The sequence below is a fragment of the Larus michahellis genome, chromosome Z (assembly GCF_964199755.1).
Source record: "Larus michahellis chromosome Z, bLarMic1.1, whole genome shotgun sequence".
Lineage (NCBI taxonomy): Eukaryota > Metazoa > Chordata > Aves > Charadriiformes > Laridae > Larus > Larus michahellis.
Genome location: NC_133930.1, coordinates 64,102,516 through 64,126,328, shown reverse-complemented (window position 1 = coordinate 64,126,328; position 23,813 = coordinate 64,102,516). Strand labels below are relative to the sequence as shown.

Genomic DNA, 23,813 nt, shown 5'->3' with positions numbered 1-23,813 from the left:
GATTTTAATCAGAGTATACGCAACTTTCTAATGGCTGCCGGGCAGCTGGCTCAGACTTCTTCAACTTACCTGGAGGATTCACCATGCAGGAAACACATCAAGCTTTTTTACAAAGCATTAATATAGAAGGCAAAGGACATTAATCACTAGGTTTGCTACACACCGCCGGTACTGCTAGCAGCTGGGCAAATGCTTGCCAGTCTAAGCACAGACTTCTCTGCCTCCTTATTCTTCTGCTTGATAAACTGATGAACAGCGAGGGGCTGTTTTTGAGAAGGGACACTACATCCCATCTGATTTTAACACCGGCCAACCTGTAGCTAACAGGACAGCATACAGGAAAAGCGGCCAATGGCCTCAGAGAAGAGATGGAGATGGAATCACTGTTCTCCCTGCCATGTTTGTTAATGCCAGTGTGGGGTTCTAAAGCAAATAGGACAGTTTTCCTGTTTAATGGTCATTACGCTTCGCCTTCTAGAGAACGCAATGTTTTTTGGGATGTCTTCTTGCTCAGGATAAAGGCAGAAGACACTTTCTGCCCTTCTTTCGCTTTTCTCCTCCTTCCACCTCAGTATTGTAAAATGACCACAAAGGAGACCAGAGATTTGTATATACAGGTCTGTCTTGCTATCTGGACTGCAATTACACAGTTATACATCTTGTAAATATGACTTATTAATATTTCCAGAAGTTTGCTTTTGGTGAATGGATTTGACTGATGTGTTGCTGTTAGTTTAGATGTTGGCTGTAACAGACTGACCATGAATCACTGCTCTGCACTGGCTTATTTTTATGTGCGACTGTCAGAAATCCCGTATGCCCTTCTTGTTAAGTTCACTGAAAACACAATGTCTCAGCAAATTAAGTTGTTTGTGACCATCTTCTCGCTTTCAGTCCTCTGCATCACTTCACACGTTCCAGGGACTGTAGATTGGTATGTCTTGATGCCAAAGAATCCAGACTCCAGTATGGGTTTTTGCTGCTGTCCTTTCTGGAGAGGCTGCTGATAGCTGGGTGGGCAGGATGTGGGAGTTGGCAGCCTATGGCTATCAATTATTCATAGCTTAATTTGGCATTTCAACTGTATTCCTCCTAGGTTTCCTCCACTTCTGAAACGTAATGCTTGAATATTTTCCAAGTACCAGGAATTCTGCATGGTCAGTTAACTCAGGTCATAAAGCAAGGATTGCAGGTCCATGTCTGTAGGCACAAAGCTCCTTTCTTCTCAGCAGAGACATTCAGCCTCAACCCTCCGCACCAAATCATCCCTATGCTGAGGGCTCTTCTATGGGAATAACCCTATTTTATAGTATACAACAACAGGCATAAAAAGGGCTAAGCACTAAGTACAGTTTTATGGCATTTGTAGTAAAACTGTCATGAGAGAAGACAAGCAGAACATTAATAGCTAATGCATGAAGTATGGTTTTATGACACTAAGCAGTCTGGATTCAGTGCTACTTTAAAGCAGACTTGGCATGTGTTTGTGAGCTTGGCAGAGAACGTCATACCAGGTAATGAAGATTCACTTGAATTGCATTATCAGCTGTGCTATGAGATAACAGAGTAATCTTATGATCTTCTCCAATGTCCTCTTTCTTTTGCTTCTACAGTTATAAAAGCAAATGCTGAGTCTTTAGTTTCCATGTGGCTTGGCTCAGCTCTGTCCAAAACTACCTGAGATGTCTATCACCAAGCACACTGCTAGCAACTCACAGCCTCTTGTAAGAGCCCATTCAGGATCTAGAGTTCAGCAAGAATGACAGAAATAGGTTTCTCCACAAGATCACAGTGGCTGCTGGAGGTAAGCATCCACCACGGGAAGCCCAGCAGGCTTGACCTGGTGTAAAAGAGATCACCAGCATCCCTGGCCATTATCAGGTTTGCTGAAGTGGAAGTGCCTTGCAATGAAGGGCAAGAAGTCTGCACAGGCAGCTGCAATCCTCTTTTGCTGGAGGGGCTCCTTCATTTGCTCCTTAATTTGAGGCCCCACCTCAAATACTGTGTCCAGTTCTGGGCACCTCACTACAGGAAAAACATTGAGGTGCTGGAGCAAGTCCAGAGAAGGGCAACAAAGCTGGTGAGGGGTCTGGAGCACAAGTCCTACGAGGAGCTGAGGGAACTGGGGTTATTTAGTCTGGAACAAAGGAGGCTGAGGAGAGACCTTATTGCTCTCTACAACTACTGAAAGGAGGCTTTAGAAAGGTGGGAGCTGGTCTCTTCTCCCAAGTAACAAGTGACAGGACAAGAGGAAATGGCCTCAAGTTATACCAGGGGAGATTTAGATTGGATATTAGGAAAAATTTCTTCACCAAAAGGGTTATCAAGCATTGGAACAGGCTGCCCAGGGAAGTGGTGGAATCATCATCCGTGGAGGTATTTAAAAGACAGGTAGACGTGCTGCTTAGGGACATGGTTTAGTGGTTGTTTTGTCAGTGTTAGGTTGATGGTTGGACTTGATGATCTTAAAGGTCTTTCCAACCTAGATGATTCTATGATTCCACGATTTCTGTCTCATTTTTTGGTTATGGGAGTCTAGATGAGCTTCTGCATGTGTCCATGAGCTAGCTGAACCTGCTCTGGCAGCGAAGCATTCGGTCAGTAAGGCACCTTGGCAGCGTTCCCCGGGATGCCCTGCTGAAAGCTGCCTGGCAGCCTGTGAGGCTCCATCCAGCTGCCGGCTGCTCCACCTCGCACGGCTTGGCACCACCACAGGGTAACTGAGCCAGAACCCACCAGGGGTCTGCCATGCTCCACAGACCACCCGCCCCCGGGCAGGCTGGAGGCTCTCCACAGGGCTGGAGCATCCTATAGGCCCATGTTGTCCCCTCCGACCTGGGGACGCTGCTGCTGAGGAAAGGTCTGCTGTGTGGAGGGGATGTCCAGGCTGGGCACAACCCCTCCTGCAGCAGGATGAGCTCCCGCTGCAACCCTGCAGGCAGAGCCAAATGCTCCAGACCCACGAGGGGATGGCCACTGGAGCTCCCCAGCATCTTTTCAGTTATTTTTTTTCAAGATCAGCTGTATGCTTGCTTTCTCCCTACTGTGGCAGGTTATGTGCTTGAACTCTGTTTTCAGATTTTGGACTTTTTGGGGCGTTGGTTTTAGTTATATCGTCTTTGGATTTCTGATATCTGACATACAGCACAGCTATAGCATTGTTTGCCATATGTTATGTGTACAGTAATTGTACTGTTCACTCTCTGCTTCACTTATTTTCTTCCCAAAGCAATGGAGAAAAAATGCACATTCCTAATAATTCATGGACTGTTACCAGTACTGTATTTTTTTACTTGCTTATCAAAACCTCACTCTCCCATATGATAATGAGGGAACATATTTTTACCTAAATGTAACTCTATGAAAATTTGTTTTAATTTGAAGTATCAGTGGTGGCTTTCTTGTATTAAAATTTGATGCCTTACACTATTTACCTGGTCTAGTGGGGGGTGCCCCTGACCAGGCAAGGAGGTTGGAACTAGATAATCTTTAAGATCCCTTCCAACCTAAGCCATTCTATGATTCTATGATTCTATTAAAATGTACAAGACTGAGAAGCAAGAACTAGCTGTGATTTTGGAAAAACCTGAAACATATAAGAACAGGACAACTGAGACAGAACACAGTTTCTAAACTTTCTGCACACCTTTCACAGTTAAACAAATAGAAAGTGTCCTTACAGGCCACCAACTGAAAAATATTAACCCAATGTCATCAAATATATAATTTCCTAATGTCTAAATTACTAAAGGAATTAAAATTACCATCCTTGTGTAGTACAGTGCTAAGTTCACTATAAATAATAAAACAACGTACCACAGTAACCTGGAGTTCCACAAACTGTCTTCATGGTCACCTGATCTTCCACAATCTTGGAAAGTCCAAAGTCAGCTGTTAAGATTGTTTAGGAATATTAATGTTCTTACTTCCTTGTAAAATAACTTTTTTTTTTTACATTGTGTATGTAATTAAATGAACATTTATGCATTAAATGAACTGTCATTTCCAGAGATGACAATCAATTTGAAGAATCTACTCAGACTGCAATCCAGAAGCAAAATTTCTCAGTACAAATGAGTATTCCTGGCTCTTCCTTGACAGAAATGTAGCTTGTATTTTATCCTGAAGACTGCACAAAGCCAATACAATAGGACGCCTAAGGGCACACAAGCAGCGATCCAGAAATGCATTTTAGGTATATATTCGGTTTTCACTCTGTGGGTTTTCACTCTGTGAGTAATTCAATAAAATTAACAGAACAATGTTGGGGTAAAAAATTGTGCATCAGCGATTTCTTGGATAAGGGTCAGAGTATGCAGTCCCTGCAAGACAAAATCCCAGCAGTATTTTGATAGGGGGCTTCCAGGGGCATGGAGGTTGTGCCAGAAGAAGTAGTGTTTTCACAGTGTTGCCACCCTTAATTACCACTCAGACAGCAAGAGCCTTCATGACGTTACATGTCATACTTGCATGACTCATTTTCTAAAAGACATAAAAACTGAAATCTCATTTAGTTTTCACTGAGAATAAACTTCTTCAAATTTCAATTTAGATGATGACAATCTGGCCTTAAAAAGGTAAAATAAAAGTATTTTTGGTTTGTTATAGTGAATATAAAAGGGAATGTTTTGATGCCAGAGCAGGATAAAAATAGTTCATATTTTATTCTAGAAATGCAGTTAGGGTTCACTTGTACCTAAATGGCTATTATTATTTATCTAAACAGAAATATACTTTTATAAACACTGCCACTCATTGTAAATCAGATATTAATTTAAACAAGGCAATAATCTTAACCAGAAGATGAAGAATCACAGCATTTAGGAGAACACTTCAGAAGCCCCTACACCGCTCTGACCTTCAAACCAAGGCCACTGGGTGCTGCATTAAACTACCACATTTAGAGCCCTTCCAGGAAAGTTAAGAACTAGGATAAATTGCAAAGTAAGATACCATCACCCCGAGATGCAAGGCTTTCCTTGAATTTTATATTACATTCCTTGACATCAGTTCGTGGAAATGTGGCTCCTGAAACCCACGATGAACACTGGCTTGACAAACATGGCAACACTCACTCCTGGCACGCTCCCACGCTCCCAGGCTCCCTGGTAAGGGAGCACAAGGTGGTATTTCCAAACTGGTTACCTACAGCTCACGAGTGTTGCACAGAGCTACTCTTTGCTCAAGCAAAAACTGGGAATACACACCATTTTTGGAGGTCATGCCCTTTGCAACTGGCCACCATTCCCAAAAGAACTGGCATAATACATCCCAGTTCAGGAAAGCCTGGTCTCACCTTGTCCCTCCTCATCCCCCCATGGTGCTGACTCTGCTTCAGATAGCTTCCCTATGCTCTTTTTGAAAATCACTTCTTCTTATCCCTCAAATCTGCCTTCAAAACAGAAGTCAGCCTTGCTCAGTTTGCTTTCTACTGCTTACCTGCACATTTGTACATTCATGCCAATGAATCTCTCCCCTTAAAGTACCAGTTTAACAAAAAAAAAGGGCACAGAAGCAGTGTGCGCAGCTGAATGCTGATCTCATGATCCTTCTTGTTCCTCCTGAGCACTTTATTCTCTGCCACATTCTGCACAATTTTGGCAATAAATTCTCTGAGCAAGCATCTGGTTTTGTATTGGATTTAAAAACACCATGCACAGCTGTGCTGTGGAAGAAGTAACATGCTGTTCATTTGAGTATGAGCGTTAACTTCGAATAAAGTGGCGGTGAGATGTATATACTGTAAACATCAGTTAGCACATATTACCCGTACAAGGGAATTAGGGAAGCATGCATTTAATGCTGCTCACCAATTTTTAGTGGTGCATCTGGTGCTGGTGTTGCATAGAGTAGATTTTCTGGCTTCAAGTCACGGTGCACGATCCCATTTGCATGCAGGTACTAGAAAAAGAGAAAGTCAAAATACTTAATCACGGAATCATGGAATTTTTCAGAGTTGGAAGGGACCTCTAGAGATCATCTAGTCCAACTCCCCTGCTAAAGCAGGATTGCCTAGAACACATTACTCAGGACTGCATCCAGGCAGGTCTTGAAATTTCATCTCCAGCGGAGGGGACTCCACAACCTCCCTGGGCAGCCTGTTCCAGTGCTCTGTCACCCTCACCAGAAAGAAGTTTTTTCTCATATTTGATCAGAACTTCCTATGTTCCAGCTTGTGCCCGTTACCCCTCGTCCTGTTACTGGAACCACTGAAAAGAGTCTGGCTCCATCCTCCTTAAACCCACCCTGTAGGTACTCGTAAACGTTAATAAGGTCTCCCCTCAGCCTTCTCTTCTCCAGGCTAAAGAGTCCCAGCTCTCTCAGCCTTTCCTCATAAGGGAGATGCTCCAGTCCCTCAATCACCTTTGTTGCCCGATGCTGGACTCTCTCCAGTAGTTCCCTGTCTCTCTTGAACTGGGGAGCCCAGAGCTGGACACAGTATTCCAGTTGTGGCCTCACCAGGGCAGAGTAGAGGGGGAGAATGACCTCCCTTGACCTGCTGGCCACACTCTTCCCTACGCAGCCCAGAATTACGTTGGCCTTCTTGGTGACAAGGGCACACTGCTTGCTCAAGTGAGAATTAGATGTTATGGTAAAGCATGAGTTAACATCTTCCTAGTAATCTATAGCAGCAGAATAATAATCTGCTATGTGTGTGAGGTACACATTCACTAAACTAATTTTCAGCGGCTTTTTTTCTGGAAAACTGCTGAGCACAGGATCCTTGGATGCATATTGTAATGTGAGTAGGAAACTACAATTTGGGAAGACAAAGATAGCATCACATCCATTTGAGAAGAAAAACAACTCAGAAAGTATTATTGACTTTTTAAATACAATGGTAGCTTCTAGGAAGTAATCTAATAGATGTTGAGATATCAAAGTCTGTCTCAGAGGAAGGTAGTTTCTGTGCATTATAAAATCCTAAGAGATAAGAAAATGGTCATACAACTATTAAACTATCAAATAGACATCTTTGAGTAGTAAAATGTACTAAGTGTCTTGGGCCAACTATAAAATCCTTGAGGTCCCTGGAGCAGAATTCTCAAGGGTTTTAAAACCAATTGCAGAGTCTCAAAAATCCATCTGTCTTGCTGATGCGCGTGCAATATATGTGAATTCACTCACCACGGAATTCCTTTAAAGATGCTATTCCTGCCTTCCACTAATGGAAAGAAGAATTTCTGGAATATATGTCTGCCTCTTACACTGTTACAGACAGACATAGAAAAAATATATAGAATGGTAGAATAGTTTGGGTTGGAAGGGACCTTTAAAGGTCATCTAGTCCGACTCCCTGCAATATGCAGGGACATCTCCAACTAGATCAGACTGCTCAGAGCCCCGTCCAACCTGACCTTTAATGTTTCCAGGGATGGGGCATCTACCACCTCTCTGGGCAACCTGTTCCAGTGTTTCACCACCCTCATTGTAAAAAAAGTTACTTCTTATATCTAGATCTATCCTCTTTTAGTTTAAAACCATCAACCCTTGTCCTATTGCAACAGGCGCTGCTAATAAGTCTGTCCCCACCTTTCTTCGAAGTCCCCTTTAAGTCCTGAAGGGCCACAATGAGGTGTCCCCGAAGCCTTCTCTTCTCCAGGCTGAACAACCCCAACTCTCTCACCCTGTCCTCATAGGAGAGGTGCTCCAGCCCTCGGATCATCTTCGTGGCCCTCCTCTGGACCCTCTCCAACAGGTCCATGCTTTTCCCGTGCTAAGGGCTCCAAAGAATTTAATATACTGATAGACAAAAAAGGATAAACTAGTGAAACAAATTCTGTATTTCTTGTTAGTAAAACATTCAGCAGAAACCTCTGAAGCCTTGGAAGAAAGATGCTTAAGGGTAGAATCACATTATCTCATTTGAAAGTCTCCTGGTCTACATTTCAGTAGTAACTCTCTCAGCTGTGCTTTCACTATTAAAAAAACCACTGTGTGTGCACTGTCATGCAGCAAATGACAAATGGTTGAATGTTCATCTACAAAGCACAGCTACAGTGTGCACCTGAGTTAGCATCTGAGATGAATTCTTGACCGTGTTTCTCATTGGAATTGTAGTTTGTATAGGCTGCCAGTGATTAAATAACATTAAGTAACAATACACTGCGTTTTCCTTGGGCATTGTTTTAGTGGCACTGAGTGCTTTTTAAGTGTGTGTTTCTTACAGTGCAATAAATGCTTTGTTGACTTTCTCTAAAATCCTAAGGTCACAGTATTTGTCATGACGTGGCTCATGGAGATCAGCCAAAGATTCTCATTTGCTTTACTTCACAGTGAAATCTAAGTGCTTGTGCCAGCTGCGCTTGCTACAGTGCGATAGCTAACCAGTTATCCAAAGTAAAAGAGAGCAACAATATATGGAAACTGATGGATTGCACACTGCTACATCACTTAATGTGGTCACATCTGCCTGGCTGCACACAATCATGTCCAGCCTGGATGAAAATATATCTTCATCTGCCAATGAAGACGTAACTGTAGCAAAGATGCTCCCACAGCATAGCACTGGTGTGTTTGACGTGCAGAGGTAACAGCGGCACACAGGGAGTGCACCAAAAGCAATCAAGCTGGAGTGGACAGAAGGAGATGTCTGAGCTGATCTGTGTTCATGTGCTGCAAACCCGTTTAGCTGGCTCCATAGGAGTGAGAAGGATCAGTTGTTTCACCATCATTCAGTGGAAAGCAGACACTTCCGATTCATTCGTATGAAAAATCTTTGACCAAATTTGTGCAGAGAAATGTTCCAGCCAAGTCTGCAGTCTTCTAGCAGGTCCTTTTACACACTTGCCCATACTCTTAAAAACACTTTATAGTGTGAGGCTAAAAACAAGAAAATTTTCTTCTCTTCCCAGAATCACATTTTGTGGGAGGGAAATCTGTGAAAAACTTGGGGAGAAGCTGTTCAACTTTTCCTCCCTTTTAAGTCGTAAAGTAAGACTGGCTTGCAGGGCTCCTTCTCAGATATAGCAAGAACCATAACGAACAACACCTGCTAACCACGCTTGTGCCTCAAGACTGATTGACTTATTAACAGATTTCTATTGAACTTGTAGCGCGAACTTTTTTTTTATTACAAACTCATAAGACCCCATGTAGGAAAATTTCCCTCTGTCCATCTTCAGCATTGCTCCCTTACTTGGTTAATACCCTGGGACTTGTTTGCAAATTTTCACCAGTCTTAACAGCTCTGCTCCCCACAAAACGTAATAGTTCCTGGTATTGAAGACTGCATGTAATTACCTTGTCTCATATATATGTGAAGAGTATTCTGAGTTAAACTATCTTGATTTAGAAACAGATTTAGTTAAATTAGCACAATCCACTCTGTATAACACTTATTTCAATTTATATACACTTTGTTTTGATTGCGCTTTATTTCTCACATATTGATTTTAGTAAGCGTCATGTTCCTTGGCTGGCAGTGCCTCTGCAGCATTAATTCCAAGTATCTCTGAGTCTGGAATACAGCTTTCGGCATTGCATACTCTCATCGTAAAACAGATAGCCTGTGCTCTGCTATTTATACGCTGTATCTCTTAATGACTAATGATGTGATTAAATGAGAAGATCAAGGCCCAGGTATCAAGCCAGAGCAAGCGTACTGACTCACTTTACAATCTAAGACATTGCTGCGTTACATCACTTTCCCCACCTATAAGATACGGATGAGACTTGAAAAACATTTGAATTCTATGGATGGATTTTTGATGCACAGTGCTGTACAACACTTCAACAGTTTTACATAGCATGCACAAAAAATGTGATCATGACATGATACTCTTATAGTAGCTAAAATGTCCTGTTTGCACTTTCTTCTGATTTTCAGTAGACAACGTGAACCACTATAAGGAAATAAAGGCATGGCAGTTCTCTGACTGCAGTTTTGCTAATCTGTGTTAGTGAAACAAGCTGGATACAGAAAATTTATATTTACACCAAAATGATGTATTTCCATGGCAACATTACACGGATATATTTAACTCTAGTTATGTCCTGTAACATCTACGGACTAAAATGTAAGATTTTCTTGTAGAATAACAGCACTTCATCTGGCCTGATGAGATGTAGATGGAAGAGAGGCCTCCAGGGGATCTCACAGCAAGGCCCACGGAAGAAGACCTAGTGGAAAGTCTTCTCCATGCACGGCAGTTTCATCCAAGCAGCTGGCCAATGGCATGGGGAAGAGAAATTATGCTTTCTCATCAACCTTCTCCTCTGATTATTATTTTGTTTTGAACAACACATCAAAGCAGGTGCTATAAACAAGGACAGTATTGATTTTAAGGAACATACGGCTACCTCATTTAGCGAAAGAGAATGAACCAGAAAAAGAAAAATGGAAACACTAGAGACCCTGAGCAGTCTGTATTAAATTAGTGAATTTAAATGCAAAGGAAATAAAATAAACAGTGCAAAAATATACTTGTGCATCCTATGATCACATTTTTTTTCAACTGCTTTGGCCCATGAGATGTAATTAGGCCAGGCGGGTGAATTGGCTGTGCTTCAGGCACACAGTGGGGTGCTGCGTTATTAGTGTAGAGCACCTCAGATAATCTGGAAGAAACGTATTCTAGCAAAATTGAGTATGATAGTCTTATTACTCTTCGATAAATGGTGAGGACAGACTCAGCATGACACTGAGATGGGAATAATATACAGGCCCTTTTCTAAAAGATTTATCAGTTAAAATAAAGGCAGTCCTCATCTTGGCCTTTATTCCCATGGTACTCAAGAGCAACTCAAGACTGAACAAGTCCTGTGACTCTAATTGTGACTGCAGCAGCACGATTTTTTTTACTTTCTTTCTCTTTTTTCTTTTTTCTTTCTTTTTTCCTTTCTTTTTCTTTTTCTTTCTTTTTTTTCTTTTTCTTGCTTCTTTCTAATTGCTGTGTGAGAGTTTCCTTTGCTGTTTATTTTATCCTTTAATAATTCACGTTCCTATCTAACTTGAAAGATTTTATGACAAAAGAAAAAACGAAGACTGCTTAAAACTCTGGCCTTTTTCCTTAATTTTATTTATGGTACCTATTACGCAGAACTGTAGAAACGTAGGGCTGAAATGAACCTGAAACATCTATTCCTCTCTTTGCTCCTTGGCAGCATCAATTACATCTACAACAGTTGTTTCTCCAATTTACGCTTAAAGACCTCTGATTCTAGAGACTCCACAATTTCCCCAAGCAACTTATTACAGGGTTCTGCTACCTTGGCCATTACAAAGTACTTCCCTGTGACTTCCCTGGATCTTGACAGGGGCAGATGAAGTCCATTACTTTGTTTCTTATATACCATAGAGGCAGAAAACAGATTATTCCCTTTTTTGCAATAGCCTTTTGAGTACTTGTTACCATTATTCTCTCTAAGATTAAAGGACTTCAGTTTGCTCAGCCTTTTCTTACAGACCATCTTTTCTTGACCCGTGATCATTCTTGTTGCTCTCCTCCAGGCTGTATAGACTCACATCAATATGTTGAAAATGCAGAAATGTATTCCAGTTGTGGCCTGACAAATTTTACAGGATGTATTCATAAATCTATTTGCCTTTTTTGCAACATACCCCACTCCTGTTTGCATTTTCAAGCAGTGTAACCTTCAGGTCCTTTCTGGTTTGTTCCCACTCTCATGTTCTCACTGTTGACTATTCAAGTTCATGTACAATTTTGTCCTTGGCAGTACAGAAAGGTAACTGAATTTTACCAAAGTTATTTTATTTCTAATCCTACTGTCCAATACAGTTGCGGTTTTCCCCAATGTTGTCCAAAATTTTCGTAAGTGTACCCTCTATTCCATCATCTGAGGTTGTCAACAAAAACACTAAAAAAGCAGACCAGAGAATATTTTTCCTGATCTTCCACTCCTGATCTTCAGATAAACTGATAGGCATTCTCTCAGTACAGACAACCAGTCTCCATCCAGCTTAAAATCACATCATCACGACCACATTTCCCTAATTTATTGCAAGACTGTCAGGTGAGACAAGTACCAAAAGCTTTACTCACGTGAAGTGTGATACCTTCTGCTGCTCCCCTACTAACAATGGCTCTTACCCTCCTTGAGAAAAAATCAGACTGATTTAGCATGACTTGATCTTGACCAAAACTTGCCTTGATAGTGACCTCCCTGCTTTTTTATCTCCCAGGTGCCTCATATTCTTTTGCTTCATTATTTACTGCAGATTTTTTCTGTGAAGTTGAGTTAAGGCATTTGGCCTATAATTCCTCACTTCTTCCTCTTGAAGTGAGTACTACATACATCTGCCTCTCTGCCCAGCCTCTATCAGAAGTGAGTGCTACCTGTTAAATCTATTTCAGCCTTAAAAAGGTTGCTCTTTAAAGACTGTACTATGAAGGTCACTGGGTATAACCAATTAAAAAAGATCTAAATGATCTCAATACGCTCTGACTTAGTCTTTTCCTATTCTAGGCTTACATTTTACTGTTCAGTCACTGCTGTTAATTGTGCTAGGCATCTAGTTATAGCTGAACTTTTACTGAAAACTAGGGGGAAAAAAAAAGAAGACAAAAACACTGCTGCCTTCTCCTCGTCATCTTTCAGTAGGTCTCCTTCACCTGGGTTTCTTCTTACGAGGATGATTGATTTTGCTACCCTTCTCATCTCATACTAGATGCATCTCATTTTCTTCCCTGGCCTTTCTGACTTTGCCTTCAAACTCCTGCTATTCTTCCAACTCAGGCTTAAACAACCTGGCCTGTTTTCTGCTTTCTGTATACTTCGTGCCTGTGCTTAACTTCAGGATCATACAATCATAGAATCATAGAATGGTTTGGGTTGGAAGGGACCTTAAAGATCACCTAGTTCCAACCACCCTGCCACGGGCACAGACACCTCCCACTAGACCAGGCTGCTCAAAGCCCCATCCAGCCTGGCCCTGAACACCTCCAGGGATGGATATGCCGTCCCTGAGCACTGACCTTCGTTCAAGTGGACTGATGAGAAACCAGCTGACCCTCTGACCACACCGCTGTGCTGCCAGGGCCCTGCACTCTCTCTGGCAGGCAGAGGACCACTGCTGTCAGCATTGCAACTTCCCTTCTGTCAGCAAGTAAGGGAAGAGTCCTAAAACACCTTTGTTTCCACTTGTAAGAGTGATCGTGAGCTGCACAGCCTTTGGGTTTCGTGATGTCTCCTCATTAACCAGGGTACTTTGATGTGAACTGGATCCCAACTCTGGACATGATCTCCAGCGTTGCAATGAACAGAGGCCATACAGCAGAGACAGCTCCGGCAGCAGCAAGTGTCCTCATGATTACTATTGTGTGTCTGCCCTAACTCCTTTGTGAACCTGTCCTGTTCACCAGCCCTCAGTCTGGCTTACAGACCCTCCTGCCATGTATGAACCCAGCTCCTTCGTCGAGGTGCCTAAGATGATAAAAGAGTTGGTTAAGGGAGCTCCACCTGCACCTTATGTTCAGGGCCAGCTCACAGGTGCCATCCCGCGCAGCGCTGCTTTGTGGAGTAGCACACAATACCTCTCAGGTTAGTGCCAAGCACTGCTGTGGAAATGCTCTGGGTCAAGGACCTAGCGCTCCTTTTTCTCCTCAGGCAAGATGACCACTTTCTGTGTGCATTGACTTACTAGTGGGGAGAAACCTGTGGTCTGATGTGGCTGGGGCAGTGGTTTCATTACATGAATTTCTGTCCAGGATGCCTATAATATGGCTGCCACGTTCAGGAATACCAGATTCACTGATGTTTTCAAAAGGAACATTTCTACCAGTCTTATTACTCTCCAGAACATACGTAGGATGTGTATGTTGAATTTATTACGAAATCAAGCCTGTAGGATGCTGAAGGAAGAACCAAAGCCATACATCCCAATTCAGTAGTGGACATATTCAGCTATAAATGGAGTCACTACACCCTTCAGAAGATGAAAAGAGCATGGTTTTCTCTCCCTTTTTAGGCACGTCTAGACTTGTAATCAAGCGCTTTCTGTAATCCTTACAAAAGCCCTTACAAAAGTCTGTCATTGCATAATGAAAGCTACTGCACAGTAATTTAGTTTGATTACAGCTATATACTGTTTGATAGAGATGTGCTTAATTGATAAAGTTTCTAAAGAAGTCAAGAGAAAGTTTAAATAAACTTTTAACAATTTAACAGGACAAAGAAAAAAAATCCTGTTTTCTATTCCTAGGAAGGTAAGTGAGCTCACCTTCTATATGCAGAGTGGCAAAGCCCGTCTCCATATAATTTGTGTCTAAAATAATCACTCAGCTCAGATCTTATGGAGTACAGAGAAACAAATATGCATCATTCAAAATGTACACTTAGTCATACACTCCACATTGGTGTAGACTTTGGAAAACAAGACACATGCAGCTTGGGGGAATCAAGAGAAATTTAAAATTTCATAGTTAGCATCTATGCCCTATTATAATCTTCTGCATGTATCAGCCAATTTATAATTCACATGTCCAATAATTGCACAAAAATTACAGATTGATATGACAATATGACATGTGAGCTGGAGCTACTGTAGTCTTATCCTAGAGCAAATGATGCAGTTCCTCTGCACCTCAGGTTCCACATCTTTAAAACTGTTGTGACACATAAGCTGTGTTTTAGAAGTCTGAGTGACGAGCACAAAAGGGAAATGGGGATACTTAATAATCTGTTGTTGAAACTGTGCTGTCCCCACTGAAGTCCATGTAAAATTCCACTACTTCAACTGGTTCAGGCTTTATTTGAAAGCACAGTAATATGGCTACTATAAGCAGCCTGTTTCTGTGCTTCCATTTACCTCTCAGGCAGGACATAACTTGGAATGCAGAACAGGACCTGAAATCCTGTATGCTTTGGCTTTGGGAGTTGGATAGTTTGATTTCTGATGATAACGGAAAAGTGCATTTATCTGAGTTGGTTGCTTACAGTATAAACAATTTATTTAGGGCTAAAATTATTTGTCTTAAAAAATAGAAAACAAAAAAATGAAATTATTTTGGAAATTCAGGGATTGTTTTGAAGAGTTGCAGAAGAGTATCTGAGAATTCTTGCTTAAAAACCTTTGAAAAAAAGACACTGTCAGTGAGAGTGTCAGAACCCAGCTCCACAGGAATCAACAAGGTTCCAGTAATAAAAGCGTGAAATCAAGTTATATACACAGCATAATCTTCCCTCTGCCACCATTCTCTTAATGCAGTCACATTGGCTTCAGGACTGAATGAAGGTAAAACCATTTTGTCATTGCAGAGGACAAAAATAACATCGATTTCTTTTCTGGATATATTTCAGCAAGTTTTGGATTTCTGTATCTGGATAACAACGAAACGGAGTCTTAGAAAGGCACCAAATAATGACAGCTTCTCCAAACATCTTGCAGAAAGCCTATTGTTGGCACTTGCTTTTACTCTGGGAAACTGCAGTATGCCATTATGTCTGCTACTTGATATACTGACTTCCAAACACTTCCGTAAAACTTCAATTAGTTTAGTTAAACTCATTTAACAGAATGCTGTTTTAGTGGAACAAAGAATATTTGCCTTTTTATTTTGTGTAAGTATGCATTAATGCAAGTTACTTGATTTATGATTTCAGATAATAAATTTGTGTATTATAAAAAGTATGAAGAAATGCATCAGCATAGATGCATAAATCCAAGTCTTTATTTTCTTTGCTGGCCTACTATATTAAAAGTTATGAGATAGCTCAGAAGGGAAGTTATAAATAAGCAATTAGGTTATGTAAAGTTTTAACTGCAATCTCCACAATTATTTTCTTTTACATTTGGAAACAGTTTTATCTTTTGAATGTTCCTGCTTTTAGAAGAGCGAAGCAGCCTTTGAGGATGACGACACTATACCAGGTGTGATCACAGCAAATCATGTACAGTCATTTCTGTACAAGCTGACACACGTAGGAGAGGATAACGCACACACCTTCCCACACAAATCCCGAACGAGCGGGCTTTGTGCAGAGTGCTAACTATTTGCAGTGGCATGAAATTCTCCTCTTAAACTGTAAGTAGGCCACAGCATCAGAGTAGGAAGAAGAGCTTTGCAATAGTGGCTTCTTCTTAGATCCATCCAGAAGAGCCGCCCACTTGCAGACTATCTGAATTCAGCGAAGAATTAACACACATTAACAATGTTCCTCCTGCAGCTTAAACACACATGCTTAAACTTTCTTTCTCTGCCTGGGGTGCAGGACACAGACGTGGTTTCTCTTCCTGCAATCGCCCAGACCCCTTGTGCAGAAGAACCTTCCTGCTCCATTCTCCAGACCTATCGGGCACCTGCCGCGTCCCTGCCCTCTGTCCAGTTGGATAACGAAAAGGTAAAGGATATATGTTCTTTTGGGTAAAACTCAGTCATTTGTGATGAAATGATATTAGATGCAGGCTAATGCCACCAAATAACATGTGTGACTTGATCTGTTAGAGCTGCCGAGGTGCAGTACACCTTTTTTTCCCCTCCACAAAGAGGCATTGCAAAAAAAAAGAGGAGGGCTAAAAAACCCCCCAAACAGTCCCCTCCCTAGAACAAACGCCAAAACCTAGCAATCCTGCCCTTGGTACCAGCACTGATTTTCTCTCTAGTTTAGCACAACTCATAGAACTTCTCTGCTTGACTTAACCTCACTTAAGAGTAGCTCTTATAACCCTCCAAAATGTGCTGAGGTTTTATTGTTTGTACAGTGGTCTGAAAACAAAAAGCATTACATGCACATTAAATAGCTACCACTTTGTTCTATTCACTCCCTGTCTTCAGCATTTTTTACTTTATTGAGCACAGCCACATTATAAACAAATAGGAAAAAAAATCCATAATAAGAAAGAGTTTTTAACTAGCTTCAAACTACGAAAAACATTTTATAAGTATTAGAGATGCAATTATTTTAAGACGAAGCTAAAAAAAGAACTCAAACGCTTCATAAATCCACTATATATGCCTTTGTAAATTAATGCCACTGTAGCAAACTTAAAAGGAAGCAGATTTTTGCAAAATCAGGCTTCTTCCTGTAAGCCAGCGGCATAAATCTGCAGTAGGTATTTGACCAATCTGCCATCCCTGTATAGACCACAAACTTCAGCAACATCACTGTAATTCTAGTGAATCTAAAAAAGAAGTATATTCTGTATTCTGAGCAGGGTACTAAAAAGCGAGTAATGTTTTTGCAAGTCAGTAATGTCTTTGGTTTTGCATTAGGAAATTATAAAAGACACAAATGAAAAACACCATACAGAATAGATCTAAAGCTGCTGTCGATGATACCTGGTGCTAGCTCAGGCCCCAATAACCTCCAGCATCGGAGAGCCGTTCAGCTAATGGAAAACTATTCCTGGAAGTGTTAGGTTTCACTAACCACAGAGATTTGCTAACTGTAGTTCCAGCACACCTGTAACGGGGCCATATTATAATGCCCTAATTAGCCACGGGTGCACATCTGTTCATTCTACACCAATATATTTTAGTTTTCTTGCAATAATGTAATTTTTTGTATTCTAATCAAAGCACTACATTTGATGGCTGTTGACTAATTTCTCTCCCTTTTTAAGAGGGATATTTCATAAAATAATGTATATCTTAAACGAGGAGTAGGTTAGAGTCTATACTACTTGTTTTTCAATAATAAGGTGATTTTGTCGTGCCCATACAGTACAGTTACACTAGTACATTAACCCATGGCAAGGAGTGTTCCTGGGCGCCAAAACTCAACTGTCTACCCGTCCAAATTTTTACAACAGTCCTTTGCTAAATCAGCACTGATCAAAACAACTCTCTGTTAGTCAAGACAAAGATTCTTCCCACCAGGCAATTTGAAACTGGCCACTTGGTTCTGAAGGCTGGCACAATTTAATGGCATGGATATTGGCTGTTGCAAGCCACCTGGCATTGCTAACAGAGAGTGACCCCAACTAATTTACCAGCATGCATGGAGAGCTCATAATTAAAGTAGTGGGGTGCTCGTAAGACCAGACTGCTGGAATTGTGCATCGAGGGCGCACGCGACCACAGCAGGGCACAGAAAGCCTCACATGCGTGTTTCAGCAGAGTCAGACTTAGAATTGTTATGAAGGTGAGATTTCAGAGTAATAAACTAATGAAGGAGGATGACGTTTCTCTTGCCCATCTGTGAAACTCTCTTCCCAAACTATGCGTATAAAAAGTCTATAATTTTTAATACGTCACTGTAGCTAATGAATACTTACATTTCTTCATTTGAATTCCTATTTATGCATAAATAACACACAGGTGATGTTCTGGGTTAATTTACTGCTCTCCTTGAATTGTGAAGCTTGACCTACACGTAAGAGTATCACTTGCTAAGCCTAATATTGATTTTACATTTAAGAAAGGACTGTCTAGATCATATTTAAAAAAAAAAAAAAGGAAAAAGGATTGCCTTTTTTACTTTTCTCACAGCCTTTTTACAAAACATAATTCTAAACAGCACAGCCCTCACGGTCTACACACACAGAAGTGGGAAGTGTTTCCGTTTGTTCATCTGCTAGAGGTGAGCCCTCTCCCCCTGCGATGCCAGGGCCCACCTACCTCCGTCTTCCAGGTGCCATTACATTAAACTACAGCGGTGGTGTAGCAAACTTGGACTGATCCCAGCCTCGCAGCACCGTGACACATGCACTCTCCTATTCTGAAGCAAGGAAGGAAAACAATATATTGTTTCTGGAGCAACGCCACACCTCAGGAACCTCCTCACTCAAGGGACACCTTGCAGGCTAGATCTGCCAACTATCCTGCCCCTTCATGCTTTTGCAACACAAAATCTACATTCAAAACCAGCAAAAGAAGTCTACTGCAGCTCTACCACAGTCACTCAGTGCCCTCTTAATCCGAAAAAAAAAGGATCCCCAGAACAGCTAGAATTCGTAAGATCCATTTCCATTCTACATTTCCAAGCCTAAGTTTGTCTCCAGGTGATGATATTAAGAATGATCATTTTTGTTATACATGACAAGGTATCAGCTATATTTGTGAAGAAACCATATATTTAAAAAAACCAAAACCATAAAAATGAGCTACACCTGCAAGAACATAAGTGGAAGGAGTTAAAAAATTCTCATCTACTAGAAAGAGGAGGAGGTCAGAATGATTAGGCTGTGGATATCTCTATTATGTAGGTGACTGCTTCCTTTGAAAAGCTATCTCAGATTGCATATTAATGTAATTATGAGTTTTCTGGAAAGGAATATTACATGGTTTGTGCAGGCTCTTCAACGCAAAAGAACAATTCACATTCTGCTGGGAAATGTGATGACCTTATCAAGGCACCCGACATCTGTTTTTTGAACAACTGGAATTCTGAAATACCACGTACCACCAGAGAAAAGCTGGATTGTAAATTTGAATTTGCTATCAGCTCGTCTGTTTTCAGAGAGATCAGCAACCGATCAAAATAGGATGTTTAATTTCTGTCTAACAAAGAAATCTCCCTGTGGATTTAGTGCTCTAGTCCAGAACTTTAAGCAGCACTGCTGATTTTTAAAACTCACGGTATTATTAATGTCTAATGTACATAAGACTAGAAATATTCTACTTTATGAGATCCGCTAATACTGGAAGACACAGTATTTTTTTCAGTGAAAAATTTTCAGAATCCTGTTTCCACACGTATTTTTCCTAGTTTCTACATGGATCTTTCTTAATTTAATTCCAAATGTTGCTATTATAATGGAGATCTCTGAAAGAACCTAAAAAAGTTAAATTTCTGTTTCTCAGTTATTGTGCCATACTCTTCCCAGGGTTCAGAAAAACCCTGTAAAAATATTTGAGTGGAACAAAACTGTTGTGCTAGGCAACATTCTACCAAAACTCACAGCTATGGAACTGACAAGAAAACCTTGGTATGTTGACTTTACTGTGCGGTCAGATTGTATTCCCAATGCAAATATGCCAGCTTTTTCCAAACTGCAACCCTCAGGGCTGTTTCTGTAGGAGAGTGACAAGAATTTGTGACAAACTCGTATAATACAAGCGCCTTCCGCAGTGAGCTGTGACAAAATATGGCTATGAATGTGTTGCCACCTCTGGCGTCCGCCTCAGGTTCTGTGGTCTGAAAAGCTGCTGATGGCAGAGGGCCTGGGGTGCCAGACCAGCTCAGGTGTATGTCCTCGGGCTGCTGGTAAGTAGTAATTTCCAACTAGGACTTACAGCTAGAAAACCCATCAGCCACACATGACAAACTGCAACGAATCCTATGAAATCAGTGGAAATGTTTCTGTTATCTTCCAAGAAATCCAAGTGTGTGTGCTAGTTTGGGGTTTTGTACTGCACTACCATCATAAATCAAATATCTCTGCAGCCTCAATCAGCTTACAGTCAATGCTGTCCCCCTCAAACAGAGTTGAGGCCTCCTGTTTTAATTCTGTGGAATTAAATGTAATGACCGTCACTCAGTCGCACGTTATCACAGCCCTCAGAGGGATGGAGGTAGGGTGGCAATGTATTTTTCTTTTTGTATTTTAATTTAGGATGTGCTTTTTATATTGTGTACAGGAGACTTAAAGATTAGGGAAAGGATTAAATTTATTCCCATACTAAAAAATTGCCCCAGGAAAATTAGGAATCTGTCTGGTCCACAGTTTGATCTTTATTGATTAGTCTGGCAATCATTATGAAATATAAAATGTATTTATTGTTACAGAGTAAATTCCAGATTGAGGGGATGATGGAATTAAAATCTTGTTTATAAATTCTTTCACTCCAAATCTCAGTAAATAAAATTAAAAGCATGTAATGAGAAAAAGGATGTCAACTAGGATGAAAAACTTTTTATCTCACACCTCTGAATCTAAAATTAAATCAGTGTTAAGAGGAATAAGCTATTTTGCCCTCATTCAAGTAAACAGCTAAATTCCTATTGATCAGAGTGAGAAAACAATCCGACTGAAGAACTATGAAGAGTCTGATCGAAAATTACATTCCCTCTTAACACCGCCGCCTTCACCACCTCATTCTGTATAATGCCATCATTCATGGGAGTTTCTAATCATAGAGGCTTCTGGCTTACTATGACCTGAATTATGAATGCGAAATATGATGAAGAGACATACAATTAAAAATTCATAGCCTTTCACTGTTTTGTATGGTATAAATAAGCAAGAGGAGCCCAAGCACCCTTTAGCCTCTGCAGGTTATGGTTGAACAGATTTGCTAGACTAAAAGGTGCTAATGGAAGATTAATAAATGTTAATTTTAACATACTTCAGAACATGGGGTGCCACTCATACCTAGATGAACCTCTTCCCATCAAACCACAACTGCACTGGGCACAACAGCAGATGTGAACGTAAACACTGATGCTGAAGGGGAAAACAACCCTCTGCCTATGGACTATTTACAGAGCACAAAATCCTCAATTTCAGAGGCGTTGATAACCTAAACTTCATGTAACAATCGCAGACGTGAAGATGGCTGGATTTCAGTACGGGATCTGATATTACTTCAGATCAGTTACTGGTTTAGCTGATGGTTGCACTGAAGGAAACGGAGAAATGCAAAATGGGCAGGAAATTTAATCCAACGGCAAAGCAGGTAAAGTACTTCCAGGTGGGAGAGGAAAGTACTTGGTGCGGGGAAACCTCTGCTGGAGAACCAGCGATCAACGGGGAATGGAGAGGCTGACGTGTGATGAGGTGATGCCAAACTCGCCTTGTTCAGCAATGCAAAATAAAGGTTTGAAGGAGGATTTGACCGCTATAACTACATCACAGTAAACACCAGGCAGGGTGGAAGGAAGGTGTTTAAGCTAAGGGATTCTTGGCACATTAAAAAAAAACAAAAAACAAAAAACAACCAACCAGAAACAAGCTATGAATATCTTTAGGCTAGAAATGAGGAAAAGGCTCCTAACTGTGAAAGCTGCAAGTATTTGGGGCAACCTTCCAAGAAGTCTGGGGAGGTCAAATCGTGAGCTGCTTCTAAGGTGATGCTCAGTACAGTTATAAAGAAGAATACAGGATACGGCTCCTGTAAGGGCAACGACTGCAGCAGAGAGCTAAGGGAATACGTCTTATCTGAGTTTGTGACTTTGTGACCCTGCAGAGAGAAACTCTTTCATCTTCCTTCAGGAGAGTTTGTGCGAATTGTCAAACCCAGCCAGATCATCTCTCTCAAAGCGGTCACCAGGGAAAACCACGCAACTTTCCCGTTCAGTCTCAGGGGCTCAGTGCTGGGCAGGTACCTCTGCTCTCTGCCAGCGCCGCAGTGATATAGACAGCCAGGTGCGCAGACCCCTGCTTGTGGGGCTAAGGAAGCAGACACCTGCATGAGCACAGCTGCCTATCCTCCTTCCTTTCCTCCTCCTCCCCATGGTGTCTCTGCTCCCCTGTCAGCCTGGCTGCCTGCCTGCTCTGTAGCCATTGCTCCCATGGCCTGGGGCATCACCTGGGACAACAGGATGGGGCAGGGACGGGGGCACCAGGGAGTGGAAACGGTACATAAGGACGGGAGGCGGAGTGTTGCACTCTGCATGTCGACATGTTGCTGCAGCTCTGTTATCTACAAAAGGAAATTTGTCTTTAAGGTAGAGGTTAGGTTGCTGTAGTTCTCTGAAAATCATCATTTTCCTTTTTTCCACTTTAAAGATTAATTTTAGAGTGTACTAGGTATTTTTCTTTCTCCTCCTTTTACACTATAGCTTTTGAATGTTTTTATAATTGCAGTTTCTAGTGGCTTCTGCGGGTTGTGCTGCTTAGCAGCAATAGCTCTGATGCATGGGGAATCTCAACCCATGCATCAAATCCTATTTCTTAGGTAAGAGCAGGCGGCAAGCACTTGTGCAGTGGGACTGGCGGAGGACACTCAGGCTGCAAGTAAGAAGGCCAAAAGAGAAACGATGAGCTAGGAGAACTTTGTTCCACCGATGAACTGGAAATGACAACTGCATCCTTATTTAAGTATTGATCTCAGTTCATGGTGAGCATCCTACTCAGAGACGGTCCCTGCTCAGCCATGGCAGCAGTACGCAAAATGCTGCAAACAAGTAAGTGGAAATGACTTTCCTGTCTGCTCAGCACTGCACTGGAAGAATTTCTGATGAGGAATGTCTTTTGTCAGGCAAGAACTGCTCGGGCTGCAAGACTGTTAACAACATGTCAAAGGGGAATGATTTAAGGGGCTGCTAGCTCCAGTTCAAGGGGGAACGTGGAGCAGAGAGATCTCGAAGCTCTGAGGAAGTGATAAAAAGGAAAGTTACTGCTGAAAATTGTCTTTCAATCTGTGAGACTCAGAGAAAACGGGCAAACATATGTTTCACTCTGACTTTTGGCAAACACCAAAGATAGCACTGCAGACTATGAGGCTGAGCTTCTGCATGGTCTCGTCTCTGACAAGGACTCCAGTTTATGTACATTCTTTTGCTTACATTTTAAATTTTGAATAATTAACCTTCTTTAACTTAGCCCTCATAATTCTGCGAACAGGTTGCCTATAATGCATCTTTGCTTCCATTGATGCCTTTTTTTTTTTTTAAGCTGGTTCCCAGGTAGCTTTTTTTCCGCTCACTCCTGTTCTTCATCCCACAGGGCTAAATAATCAAGCCATTTGTATTTTCTTGCCCATTTGGGGGCATGCCCCTCTTCTTTACTATCACACTGACTCTGTCTTAGCCTGTCCACCTCCTCCTGCTCAGGTCTCTCACACTCCCTTGCACTGCTCTGGTTACACCAGATACTCTCTCACCGAGATCTGTCTTAAGCACCAGCTCCCATCCACCTTTATGCATCTTTCAGCATCCAGACAGCACACCCTGCAATACACACAGCTCTGCCATTTTCCTCGCTCAGCAAAGATAAACAGTTTCACGTGACTGCTGGAGACGAACAG

General features: G+C 41.5%; 1 protein-coding gene across 1 annotated transcript in view; it reads right to left on the bottom strand.

Annotated features, from left to right (window-relative positions):
• Positions 1-23,813, bottom strand: part of CAMK4 (calcium/calmodulin dependent protein kinase IV) — a 173,307-nt gene that overhangs the window by 13,264 nt on the left and 136,230 nt on the right. Inside the window, exons 6-7 of the mRNA XM_074569263.1 lie at positions 5,811-5,901; positions 3,817-3,891 (exon numbers count right to left, since the gene is read on the bottom strand). Of these exons, the coding sequence (XP_074425364.1) occupies positions 3,817-3,891; positions 5,811-5,901 (166 nt within the window). The remainder of the gene's footprint in view (positions 1-3,816; positions 3,892-5,810; positions 5,902-23,813) is intronic.